Here is a 13,809-nt window from a genome sequence, read left to right on the forward strand (position 1 = left end):
ATTTGCACAATACTGGGTTACAAAAAAGTGAATAGCAGCAATTGTTCTGGTAGCAACATTTTGTGACAGAGCTTTAACTGGAACGCATTTCTTGCAGCAAGGTAGGTAGGTAATCAACTTTATTGATTCACGAAGGGATTATTTGAGGGGGGGTGTGGCAGGGGAAGTGGAAGCAGGATGACGACAGGCCCTCGGGCCGCTCTAAGTGGCCGGACACTGCTGTGCTTCGGCGACCCTTCCCACAATGCAAAAATATATCAAGTTGATTGTACTATAGTTATGCAACCATATCAATCTAGCAGGCACTTAGGTCAAGAAAAGCATAGGAGACAGTCACTGTTGTCTTTTAACTGTAGTGTATTAATTAATACATTAATTGAAAGGAAGTAAAGCGGATGGAAAATCACCTTTGCTTTCGGTGGGATTCAAACCTGCAACTTTCGATCCGGACACACAAATTTGAGTATTAGCGTGTGTGTCCAAAAAGCAATAACGAAGGAGAAACCTATAATAATTAGGCTTGTGCAAATGGTGAATTTTAGGTTTGAAATGAATAGCGATTTTGGTCAAATAATCTCGAATTCGAATAGTAGTACTATATGCTACATATTATCAAGGAAAAATAAACATATTTGTCATGACTTAAGTAACCTGCACAATATTTTTTGAACATCGAAACAAGGCCTCTGCAAATGCCTTTCTTTTCTTTCAAAGTAAGCGCAAAACAACTTTTAATAGTAGAAGGATTCGACTTTTAATAGAATGATAGGGGCAATCTGTAAAGTATGTTACACATTATTATTTACTATACTAAAAGCGTGTATGTTGGTATAACCATCTTTTTTATGAATCGATGCGAGGGTGATATGTTTGACCTTCTAGTGGAGCTTTGCAGCAGTGTGGGTTTCTTGTGGATAGGTGTTTTCACGGCTTAGCATTTCTGCAGTGCAGTGAAACTGTTTACAGAGGGTTACACGTGGATTAATATGCATCTGTTCGCTCATTTGAAATACTTTGAAGTTTTCAATAATTTAAATTCGAATCAAAGCAAATTCGAATACTGTAATGTCATTTGCACATTGAAAGCATTCGAATATTCGCACAAGCCTGGTAATAGTCCGTTGTTCTATGGCCAGAGAGATGAAAGTGGTTCCAGCACACATCTTAGGTTTACTCCTATATATATCGAACAATGTATTTTATTCATGTTTGCTATACATGAGTTGCATGTGATATAATTTCGAGCTTGAAAAGGAAGCTACCGCCATATTTAAAAACATTGAGTTGGGCTGCTCATGCAGCTTACCGTCGCTTCGGAGCTTGTCGGTGTCGTTCGATTTATTCTGCGCAACACGGCGAAATAAAACGTACAAGCGCTTTGACTGCCTAACTTAGAAGAGCTTGTGGAACCGACTCGGGTACGCTGCTGGCATCGGCCCTCACGATCTGCGCATCGGCAAGCACACATTGCACCGAATATCGATCTGCTGCCTGCCATGACACGCGGCGACATTGTGAATCATTTGGCACTTTCAACAAGTCATGTCACGCTGCAACGAATGAGGGCTACAAGTCGCTGGAAGGCCACGACTACTTCTCTAGCGGATGGGAGAAGAACTTGGCATCATAGTAGCTTCTATTACATCTTGTTGTTTCTCTAAGCCATGCAACCCATGTATACCAAAGCCCTGATGTCCTTGGTACTGTTTGCATACAGTATACTCTTGGAACATGAGGGTACCCTGAAAAATTGTTCCATTTAACAGAATTTCTTTTTACTGAAAACGAACAGGGGAGCAGCATTCAAGTATGAAATCAACCATATTAGAGGCAGCTGTTTTTTTTTATTTAAACAGCAATTTCATTTGAAAAATCCCTAATCACTGAGTGTGACTGTAATACATAGCATAGGCCTCCATGGCAAAGCAATGGCATTTTTTTTCTCACTAGCTTTCTCATCTTTTTCTGATATAGTGATTCCCCTTCCCCCTTGTCATGATTTGTTTATGTCACGACAACTTATTTGTAGTTGGATGCATGAATGAACACAACTCTATTGAACATCCAGCAATTGTCTGCTTTATTTTACCCTTGACATTAACGCTGCACTGGTGCTGGCTTAGAAACCACTGATAGCTTGCAACAAGCACTTTTTTTTCACCGGTGCAACAGAGATGAGAGCCATCGTTAAGGACATTTTTATTATCGGTTGTTTTCTTTATCTAGTATTTTCTGAGACTAGGTACTACAGCAGTGTGAGATAACAAACGTCCAGTAGAAAGCACTGGCTATGAGTGCGAAGGGCCGTGCCCCCAACTTAACATCAGTATCGTAGGGGGAAAAAAAGAAAAAAAGGACAGACCTCCGATTAAGAAATGTAAATTCCAAATGACAGACTGCAATGATGTTCACTCTAGCTATAGTAATGTTGTATATTCTGAAAAACCAATTTTAAGTATACTAATTGGTGAGGGCCTTACAGGAACAGGGACCTTCATTGTCGTGTAAGGATTGCGTCTTGTGCAAATTGCACAGAAAAATGAAGTTCAATGCTTACTTGAGTCTATGTGGTATTTTGCTGGTCAAGAAGGGCAGTACTAAAGCAAACGAGAACACTGGTATGTGCATTAGTAATGTCGAATTCTTTTTGTTAAGGTTGCAGTGTTCACCTGAAACAATATTCTGTTGAGGCAGGAGATGAGTACGACATTGGATGAATCAGCAAAGTCTGCCAATATAATGCCAACAAGTGACATTACATTGGTGCCCATCAATACCATTTGTAGTGCTGTTGGCTCATTTGCAATCTTCTTTCTGTCACTTAGCACGTGATGTTGTTCTTAAAACTCCATGCAGCTCCCCCAAAGCCACGCAAGATTCGATTCGCCGATGAGGGCCCCGACCGTCCTCCTGGGGTTGACGACGATTCAGATGTTACCGAGTTCCTCAAAGAGGTCAGCACCCCCCACGCACCTTCATTTCATATACCATATTTACTCGCGTAATCCCCGTGCTAGCATAAGTCTTGCACCACTCACATTGTTCAACAAGGATACGATTTTTTTTTTAGTAATTATTGCACCTCTGAAAATTGCCGCAGTAATGTTGTCTGCTCGTTCTAACCACTGATGATGATAGTGCACGCCATCAAGCGTACTATCAATGCACGGAGCCTCAATCCACTATAAGCCAAGCCAAAGTGTCAAGTGCTTGTTGTGGTGTGTATTCTTTGTTGTGTGCATTATGTTGTTACGCTGTGGGGTGATACGGAAGCTACGCGGCTGCTTTCAAGTTGAAAGTGATTGATTATGCACTAAGCAACGGAATCAGGGCCGCTGGTTGGCTCTTTGGAGTCGACGAGTTATGGGTTCGCTACTGGCGACAAATGCGTTGGGCTTTCCATGTGCCTAAGACTGGACAACGGATGGTAAACTTTCTTAAGTTAGAAGGCAACTGCAGGGGATTCCGTATTAAATGGCCATCAGCCCAAGGTGATGTCGTACACTAACCTTTTGCATAGGCTTGTGCTAGTAGTGAATTTTAGGTTTGAAGTAAATTTGAAACGAATGGTTATTTTGGTTGAATAATTTCAAACTGAATTCGAATGGTATGTATAACATATTAAAAAAAATTAAAATATTTATCATGGCTTAACTAACGTGCACAATATCTTTTTAAATTAAAATTGAGGCTCTATGCAAATGCCTTTTTCTTTTCGTTCAAAAGAGATCAAAACAACCTTGAGTACTAGCGGGACATGAGTTTCGCTAGGATGCGAGTGATAACCTGTAAAATACGTAAAATTTTAAAATTTATTATACTCAGCTCATATAAGCCGTCATAAGAAGCTTTTAAGCTTAATAAAATGATGAATTGATTTTGGGGTAACTTGTTCATTTAAAAGCGCCCTGCAACACTTTTTTAAGTAGCCATGGAGCCAGTAAAGAAGCTTGTTACCTCACAATTTTATCGCCGCAAAATTTTAGAATCAGTCCAGTACGAGCGGAGTTCCAAAAATTTGTTACATGCTGCAATTGCATTCTCTGTTCTCATCCCAACGAGCTGGAAGCTAAGTAGGGAGGGATGGCACAGGGAAAGAAAAAAATATCACGCGTGCACCTTTTCATTTTGAGCACTTTTTCTCTCTTATTTTTTTCTTCGAGTACGCATCCTTTCAGTGTGATCGCGCACATACTCATGGACAAAAGGCTGCCCTTGACTACCGATCGGCAGCATTTTTTTACCATGCTCAGTTAAGCTAAGCACTGACCGCATGCACGCAATTCCCACGTGACAGTGACAAGATTTGCTGCCACGAAGGCCCCTCCATCGCCCCCGCTTATCACGTCATGCGTTTCTGAAAAAGTAGAGAAGATCGCTAGTCGCCCAAAAGCTAGCGTGGCGATCTCTGGCAACATGGCTGTGCCTTTAGTCATCGCTTTGATGGCAATCAGCACTCGATGCTTGTTATCCACGCGTACTTCAAGAAATGCTAGGTATCGACTACCTTTTTTACATTCTCATTTCACGCGGAGAGTGAGAGTGTGGCAGTACAGTCGACTCCCGTTAATACGAAGTTCACGGGAACCGCAAAAAACTTCGAATTAAACGAACTTCGAATTAAGCAAAAAGCACTAAAACGGCACTTTTATTAGTTTAAAAGCGCGACAGTTTTGAGGAAAAATAGTCTGTCATCTTCTTCTGCTTGCCGAATCTGGCTGCGGCTAGCAAGTTTTGTAAGGAATACACGTGTCGAAGTGATTCTTCGGCGTTGTGTTCTCCAACAAAAAACCGCTGCGCAAGAGCAAGACCCGCAGCTACATCGGCAGCCCTCGGTGGTGGCTCATTTCCGATGTCGTCGTCATCATCGTCATTTTCAGGAATGCAGTCATGGGGCCGAACCATCTGCACGATTTCGCTGTCCGTTAGTGGACCGCATTTTTCGACGTTGCTGTCCACAGCGACATACTCGTCAAAACGAACGTCACCGAGAGCGGCACGAAAGCTACCGTCGTCGAGCTCATTTGTTTGCACTTCCACTGGCGCACAAGGAGAAGCATCCCCCGAGTTTTCCATGAAACCACAGGCCCGGAAACAATTGGCGATGGTTTCTTCTTTCACGCGGGTCCAAGCTCGCGCTAGCGTGTTGATGGCACTAAGCAAACTCACCTCGTATCGCGACGAGTTGTCCTTGCACAAAAGCATGCGCTCGACGAGATGCTGCCTATACAATACCTTCACATTTTTATTATGCCCTGGTTCATGGGCTGCAACACGGACGTCGTGTTTGCAGGCAGGTACACAAGACGGATGGCACTCAAAGCAGGTACGTTCATGTGGGCACTACATTGGTCCACAAGGAACAACACCTTACGGCTTGATTGCGCGAACTTGCGGTCGAGTTTGGTGATCCAGTCCTTAAATATATCGAATGTCATCCATGCCTTTCTGTTCGAGGCATAATCCACAGGAAGCCTCTTCACGCCTTTAAAGCACCTAGGCTTGGCAGCCTTCCCGATCACAAGCAGGCGACACCGTTCTGTGCCAGTCATGTTCGCCGCGACTAGCACTGACACTCTCTCTTTGCTTCTTTTGCCTCCAGAACAGTCGTCGTCTTTAAATGTCAGGGTCTTGTCCAGTAGCAGCCGATAAAAAAGCGCAGTCTCGTCTGCATTAAAAATGTCTGCCGGCTGGTATTCTTCGAGGTACTCGCGAAGCTTGCCCGCTTGCCATGTCAGGCACGTTTCCTTATCGACTGACGCCTTCTCCCCACACACGCTTTTAAAAATCAAGTCGTGGCGATGTTTGAAACGCGTAAGCCACCCATCCGAAGCAGCGAAGTCGTTGATGCCCAACATTTCAGCAAGCGATGACGCTTTTGCCGTACCGACTTCACTACTGAGAGGAAGTTTGTTGTTTCGTGCCTCTCTGATCCAAATCAGCAGTGCTTCCTCCAACTCAGGGTAGGCGCTGGTGCGCATCCGCTTCCGCGATGTCTTGAATTTTTCACTTTCAAACGCATCCAATATTGAGCGCTTATTCTTTATGAAAGTCGACAGCGTGTTAGGCTTAATGCCGTACTTTCTTGCAATGTCTTGTTTGGCGGTGCCTTCCTAATCAACTTCCTTCAAGACTTCGACTTTCGTCGCTAGGTCTAGCGTTCGGTAAGGGCCACGAGTTGCCATTATCAAACGTACGTCACCACCACAACACTCAAAATCAGAAGCGCGGAAACACGTGTGGAATCAACCCAGCGCGCGGGTGACGCGGTGACACACTCGAGTCTCGACAAAAGTCAACTAAAAAGTCAGTCGATGCCGCCGATGCGATTCGCCAGCGTTAAAAAGATTGCCGCTTCAAGATCTGTGGCGCTGCGGACAGTAGTGATGGCGAAGACACCAGCGCGGTCAGGCAGATGTTTTGGCATATGAAAAGTTCCCCATTTTACTGTAAAATTACGGTCGCGACGAGACTGTCGATTGAAAAAACTTCTAATTAACCAATATTATGGGTTTTTATCTTCGAATTATCAAGCATTTTTTTCTATATGATTGCATGCAAAACTGATGGGACCACTTGCTCATCTCTAATTAACCGAAACTTCCAATTAAGCGACTTCGAATTACCGGGAGTCGACTGTATTTTGTCTTAAATCTCGTTATCGAAGTTGTCTTTGGATGTCTCGATGGTAGCTTGTAACATTTTGGCCGCTTGCTACTATGCAAAATCGTCATGAAAAGTGTGTCATAGCCATCATAGCATACACTTCTGGGCAGCCTGTCGTGGTTAAATCAAAGATTGTGAAAAAATAAGGTCGTGAAAAGCTTTTGTGGCTTCCTTATGTCACACAAGACATTAATAAACTTGGAATTTTGTCATCGACCACCTTTTCAACTTCTATTCACAGTATGTATTCTTCTATTCACTTCTATTCACAGGGTATGCACCCGATAGTTTTCATTCGAGCAACAATGACACTTTTTCGCCGACATGCGGTTGCAGCCGTCGCGACGTGATGAAGTTTGTCGTTTATCGCTGTCGCTGTTGACCGTAAAGCCATTGGCTAATTGAACCATTGGCTAATTGACAGTGAAGCCAGTGGCTAATTGAAGCCACTACCGCTGTTACGCTAACCATCTTGCAGGCGCAAACCAGCGTTTTTGAGAGTTGATCATTTGCAGCCGTAATGTATTCGAAAAGTCATCTCTGCCGCAATGTCAAAATGTTATGGGATGAAGCATATTGTCACGGGCTAAATAGATGCCTGAGGATGACGACGACGAAGGGCTGAATGTGAACGTGCTCGGACTGCAGCAGCATTGTACCCATTTGCTCGCCAGTATATTCGCCAGTACGCATTTGCTCGCCAGTGTATACTTTATTCCCCGTAACAATATGAAAAACTCTGTGGAGACCAGTATCACGGTACAAGTGCGGTAACGGCCTTACGTATCAGCATCAGGGCTGCATGGAGACATGATAGCGGTTAACATGGCTAACATGATTTAATTATTGATGACCCTTCTATGATAAGCATCTTCAGCTTACTACTTGGCTGTGCATGCGGCCTTAGTTTTAAGCATATAGTATGCTTTTAATAGGCAGCAATTAAATGCCTGCTCTGCCGTTCACGGCTCCCTTCATGTGCAAGACCGCTAAATGTGCTGAACAGATGCGTTGCTTTTGATGATGAAAAGCAGCTCGCCATAGCCACATTCAGTCGAGAAAGAAAAGGGGGCATTACGAACACTCTTCCCAAGTGATTTTTACTGGTTGCTACACATCCCCTGACGACTAAGGTTCGTCACAATCCAACGTCTGATCTTCTGTTGTACGGATTGGAGTGAGAAAATGACAAAAGTGGTTGTCAGGACATTTTTCTTGATTTGCGAATGTCAATGAAATCCAACAATTTCCAACAGATCAGTGTTGCAAAACACACCCAACACTACTGGTGCACAGCAGTGTTATGTAGTTAAACCTGCTACGGTAATAGAAATGATGTGGAATGAAGCGCACTATGGGGACCTGCATCCCATAACAAATTTTTCTTACATCAAAACTATTTCGCTACTTTTTCAGATTTGGCCTAGGCGAGTTTGACTCTGTAGTCTTTTCTATACTCGCATTGCGCAGGTTGAAAAAACTCACAGAGAAGCCATGCCACCCCCTATACCTCCGCCGATGCTTTTCCGGCACCCTCCTCCGGGCATGCCACCGCCGTCGCTGCCTCCGTTAGGCGGTCCTCCGATGGGGCCACCCCCGATGCGGATGGGGCTGCCTCCGCCACGCCCACCACCGCTCATGCGGCCAGCACCGTCAGTACTGTCGGCTCCACCCAGTCTCATTTCGCGGCCCCTGCACGGGCCCGGCTCTGCTGCGGATGGGGAGCAGCAGCGACCAGGAAGCGGTGCTACCATTGAGGCCAAGCCACAGCTGCGCAACCTCAGTGCAGACGTCATGCGCTTCACACCCACTTCGTTGCGGGTCAAGAGGGATCTAGCCAAGAGGGCCACCAAAGGTAACACCCACGGTCTTCACTGTTTGATCCATCAGTCACTTCGTTGCCATTTTATTTTATTGTTGGACGTGGCAACGAGTCAATAAATCTGATGTAATCAAACCAGCCGAGAAAGGCCCAAATAGCTCGACATTCTGGGCAGATTGCATGCATGGGCAAGTCAGGCTGCCGATGAGAGAGAAGCGAGTTATTCGTGTGCAGTAGCTTCCAGTGATATAGTGCTGTGCTGTCAATGCCACATTGCCAAGCAGTGTTGTTGTCCGAGTACTGCTTGGACCTGACTTCACTTCAGGCTCACCACACACAACATTGACTGCGACTAGCATTTTACGATGATTTTCTTAGCCTGAATAGATGCAGTTGAATATACCTGTGTAGAATGTTTATGGAGCAACAATGTCAGTTTTGTATTAAATCAAAAAGATCTACAGTAGAACCTCAGTGACGCAAAAAATAGCTCGGAAAAATTACGGAGTGATAAGAATTTTTCTGTGGACTCTGCCTAGAACTGTTGGCCTGCAACTTGCATGCTGAAGTACAGTTGTGGCGAAGTGGTTTTCACCCCATCATGTCTCATACAAACGTAAGCTACACACAGGTACAAATAGGCGGTGCCCGTACTGCCCCAGAAGACACGGCGCGATTACGTGCACGTGGAACTGAAATGTGGGCATGCACGTTAGGTGCAGACTTAGGGGCACACTAACGAAAACCATGTGGTAAAGTTTAATTCGCAGGGACCCACTACAGCGTGCCCCATAGTCATAATACACTTTAGGCTCATAGAGCGCGAGTAATAAATAACTGCTCACTGAAGATAAAAAGGCTTGTCAAATTTTGAGCACGAGCCCCTCCGCTTGAACTCTTCTGGGGACATTTCTGGAACTGCGCAGAAATGTTAAATTAGCCGTGAACTTAAAGTTCTGCTCGGAATTTTACGATAGGCAAAGTTGACAGGATTTCACTTCAGTAACATGACAGCACTGATGCTGCCTATGCATGCTTTGCATCTGTCACCAGGTGGTGAGAACTCGCACAGATCTTATTCTGCGGTTTATCCTAGGTCATCGTCAACATACGTTTCATTACTTTTCATATTTTTCTGGGATTTCAGACGTTCCCGCGGCACCTACGGTGTCGTCTGTGGCGGCACCCACGAAGGACGACGCCTACGAGCTCTTCATGAAGGAAATGGAAAACCTCCTCTGAATTCCACCACGCGCATTGTAAATAAACTTATCTTCGTCACGGTCTCAAAAGTCTCTCTTGTCTGTACTCTCGCAAGGGCTTTGTTTATTTCTATCCATGTGCTATCGCGAACAAACAGCGATAGCCTTCTACTACTTGCAAGTTCTTTTTTTCTTTTTCACCATCGAAGCTGTACTTTGGTAGGAGACAATGCAGTATGTTTTTGCGACTTTCATTTAAGTAGTCAAGCATTAGAGTAAGGGGACCAGAAGTACCACAGTCCCGTTTTAGGGAGGACACGTCCCTTTCTTCGCTGCCGCAGCTCTACCACGAATTGCACGAAGTGTTTTGTCCCACATTAACCTCTTTGGACCAGGAGTTGTTCCAAGATGCTCAAACATGTAGTAGCACTACCTTTAAAGATGTGTGGCAGGCAGCAGTGCAAGACACAGTAAAAATGCACTCAAACCTCATTATGTCAAAGTTGCATCTTGCACGAAAATAAGTATGTTTTATCCGAAAATTCGTTCTAAAGGTCTACTCCTAACATTATATCGATTGCAAGACTATTTTTATTCACTTCGTTATAACCGGTATTTCATTATATCAGGGTTCGTTATATCGAGGTTTGAGTTGCACAGCACGTTCTGCAGCATTGTAACATTAAGGAAGCAAAGCACTCGCTGGTCTTCATAGGCAGTGGCAGGTGTTGCAAAGGGAGCACTTGCCCACACTCCTTTCCCACCGCGATGCAGCGAAGGTTTCCCTCCTTGAAACAAAACGCTGCCAATGCCCATGCCGGCCTTCGTGTGATTTGTGAGGACACTGCTTTTGCCTGGAAAGTGTTCCTGACTGGTCGTGCCAGGGTAAGCATATGGTCTCCTTTCTAAGGTTGGTTGCAAAAGTGTTATTTGTGTCTATACAGATATATAGCTGGAAACACAATATGAGAAGTGTAGAATAACCAGACGATTTGGCATAATGGACACTTGGGTGATCAGCCAGCCTGTTTATTGGACACTGGCTGTAGAAGGCAACTGGTTGTAAAAAAAAAGTTAATCTTAAGACATTTCAACAGTTATTGACAGCACTACCGACTGCTAAGTGCATCTTTGTCTGTCTGGATTGTTTGCTGTGGAAAAAAAAAATAAACGACAGACATGTGCTCTCCCTATTTATTTGACCAAGACTTCAGCCAATGCAGAGGGTGACGGTCCGTCATGGAGCTATGACAAGAAGTCCTTGCAGTGAGAATGCAATGCAAAAAGGCTCCTCAAGCTCGCCTAGTCTGAAAACGTGATTGTGCACGAACGAGTAGTGAGTATATACTAGGAGTGCAAGGTGAGCTCGCCTATATGTGCAGCTGCCATCTAAAAAGCATCCTGTCGCACTGCATTGTGCTAATGGCACCGAGAGGAGGCTTAATAACACAGAAAAGATGTAAGAACCATAAAGGCCAACAGTATGGATCATCAAGCTGCATACACTCTACAAAAGATCGAGTAAAAAGGCTTGTCTTTTTGTCCCACAACAGTGGTGGCGACAATGCAACGAAACGCAAGATTGATGATTATTGTAGTGGGACAAAAAGACGCCCTTGTTACTCGATCTTTTATTTAGTATTATTATCTCGTGCAACTTGTGATGTGACAGAAAAGAACTGTAATGGTGGAAAATGTGGTGCACTAGCGTTTCGGCAGACTTTAAGACATGAAGCTGGCTGAAGCTCACTTTGGGTTGTCATGAAATGTTTGTTTTATGAAGTTTTCTTTGGTGTTATTTTTCAATGCCTTCCTGAAAACCAGCTTGGCGACCCGAAAGGGGCAAGATGTGTATGTTAAGATGAGCTAACCGCCGCACAAGCACACCACCGTCTCATCATTTCCTAAATTTGGTAACAAGATCTGCTGTTTAGCTACATTGCATCACACAGATGTTTACTTGCTCACCACACTTGCTGCATATAAATTTTACCATGACAACCGATACAATGCTATCATCACGAAATTGGTTGTAACGAGGTTGTAGATGTCGCGAAGGGTCCAATGCATGCACGTGGCGCAATTCATTGAACTGGGCTTATCACAACTTTGGAAGTGTTTCGGTTCCCCCGGTGGCACGAACCATTTCGAGGCAAAACGGTTCGGTTCACCCAATAGCCGCTTAAAACCGGCTTGACTTGGCTTAAAGTGTATAAATAGGTGGCGTTAAAATCGGTGTGTTAAAAAACACTTTTCAGGCGATTTGGGCGTTCTTTATTCCGTGGTTCAGGTAGAGTTCCTCACTAGCTTGTGACACACAGTCTGTGGCGGGTTCATCGTATTCTAGTCGTGATGCTTTTTTCTCCGATGTTGGTGTTGGATTGGACTGTAATCTGTTTGAAATGGCGAGAAGCGCCTCTGCCCGTGGGGTCGTGGTCGCTTTCTGTTGTTAGAAAGTGATTCATACGCAAGTCGCTGCCGCTTTTCTTAATTCCTGTGATGTCGCCGTGCTTATCGAGTAGTTAACGTCATTCGCCCGAAGCACAGAATTAACACCTACCAGCCCGAAGTGTTTGCCACCAAATCTACAAGCAATGACAACGAGCATAAAATAAAGGCCTTTGGAACGCGATTTGTGAATATTGGTCTGATGCATGTACTACGCGGATGTATGGTAGGTGCATGCGTGTTGCTTGAGGACCGATCAAACAGCTGGTGTCACTTGGGAGGAAGTATATACTGTGCCAACGCTTTCATTGAAGCTTGTTCTTGCTTAAGTGCGTGAGATAGATACGGAATGCACAAGTTGGAATTAGAGAACGTTCTTGTCCGAGTGGCTTTATTAAGCAGTCGCAGATGATGGCAATTTGTTTGCTTAGCAGTGTGTGTTTAGATTGGGGTAACCAACAGTGAAGGTAGTTGTGTGTGGGTGAGGAAATTAGTTTTCTTTGTTGCGGTGCCTTCCAAACAAATCCGTTATTTCTTCTCTTCATTGCGTCGGTCTCTTGATGTGGCACTAAATTTTGCTATGTGCTCTTCGTGACACTTCCTCTCGCTCTAGAATGCTCTAGTAAAAGTTGACGCTAAAGTTCAGCTGAAGTGTTTAAAGTTCCTTGCAGCTAACCACAGCAATATTTCTTTGTCTATGTGATCAGACGGACACTCGTTACTTGGCATGCCTTTTATAACGCAAAACATTTCTTCTTTTTTTTTTCATTTACTGAACAGTCCGGAAAAAATCGGGGACATTTGTCCCGACTGGGACAGCGCGGGCAAAGTCTTGGACAGTCCAGCGAAATTCGGGACGGCTGGTAACACTAGTTTAGGCAAGTGTATAACAATGAAAAAAATGTAATAAAATAGAAATTTCATTGCTGGGAGCATTGCCGAGCTTCAATTGCTAACCCGTAAAGGTCTTTTTAAAAGTTAACATTGCCGCAATACACCAGTGTCATGGGGTGAAGTGCTTGCAGTGTATTGCAGTAAAGCATACATTATGCGCGCGTGTGTGTGTGTGTGAAATGGAAGCGTAGCACTGCTATTAGGCCTAATGCGATGCGCCGTGCTTTGTCTCATTACTGGTCATGCGACATACGGCATCAGCACCAACTTCAACCTTTGTAAAGAGTCCATATGTTCCCTCCATAATTATTTTTTTTAATTGTGGCAAGTGATTCACACTGCAGTAAACTTCTAGTATATCGCATGAATAATTTAAAATTGTTGCATGACCCCTAATAAAGAAGTGAAAGATACCTGTGACAGACTCCTTGGTACTCCAGATTTTGTGCCATCAGATATGTGTTCTAAAATGAAAATGATCATTATTAATGAAATATATACTCAGGCTAGGTATTGGAGACGATTGTGCATGTTTTGCAAATTTCCTTTTAAAAGCTCATGCTTCACTTTATCGGGCTTTCTTTAGTTATTAAGAAAAATAGCTCCCCAAGAATGGTCTAAAATTAAACACACAGTTTGTCATGGGGCAAGTTGAGCTTAGCAAGAAAATGATTTATGAAAACTATTCTGTCGCATAACTAAGAGCAAGCTGGTTTCAAGAAACATGTTGACCTGAGATGATGGCACGTTTCCACGCATCTTACAAAGGCTGCTTGT

The 13,809-nt window shown here is 44.0% G+C and overlaps 1 protein-coding gene across 1 annotated transcript in view; it reads left to right on the forward strand.

Annotated features, from left to right (window-relative positions):
- The window catches only part of LOC119179445 (uncharacterized), a 29,579-nt gene extending 19,799 nt beyond the window's left edge, over positions 1-9,780 (forward strand). The window contains exons 10-12 of the mRNA XM_037430514.2: positions 2,857-2,954; positions 8,137-8,521; positions 9,636-9,780. Of these exons, the coding sequence (XP_037286411.2) occupies positions 2,857-2,954; positions 8,137-8,521; positions 9,636-9,730 (578 nt within the window). The 3' untranslated portion in view covers positions 9,731-9,780. The remainder of the gene's footprint in view (positions 1-2,856; positions 2,955-8,136; positions 8,522-9,635) is intronic.
- Positions 9,781-13,809: the final 4,029 nt, after the last annotated feature.

The sequence above is a fragment of the Rhipicephalus microplus genome, chromosome 7, assembly GCF_043290135.1.
Source record: "Rhipicephalus microplus isolate Deutch F79 chromosome 7, USDA_Rmic, whole genome shotgun sequence".
NCBI classification, from domain to species: Eukaryota; Metazoa; Arthropoda; class Arachnida; order Ixodida; family Ixodidae; genus Rhipicephalus; species Rhipicephalus microplus.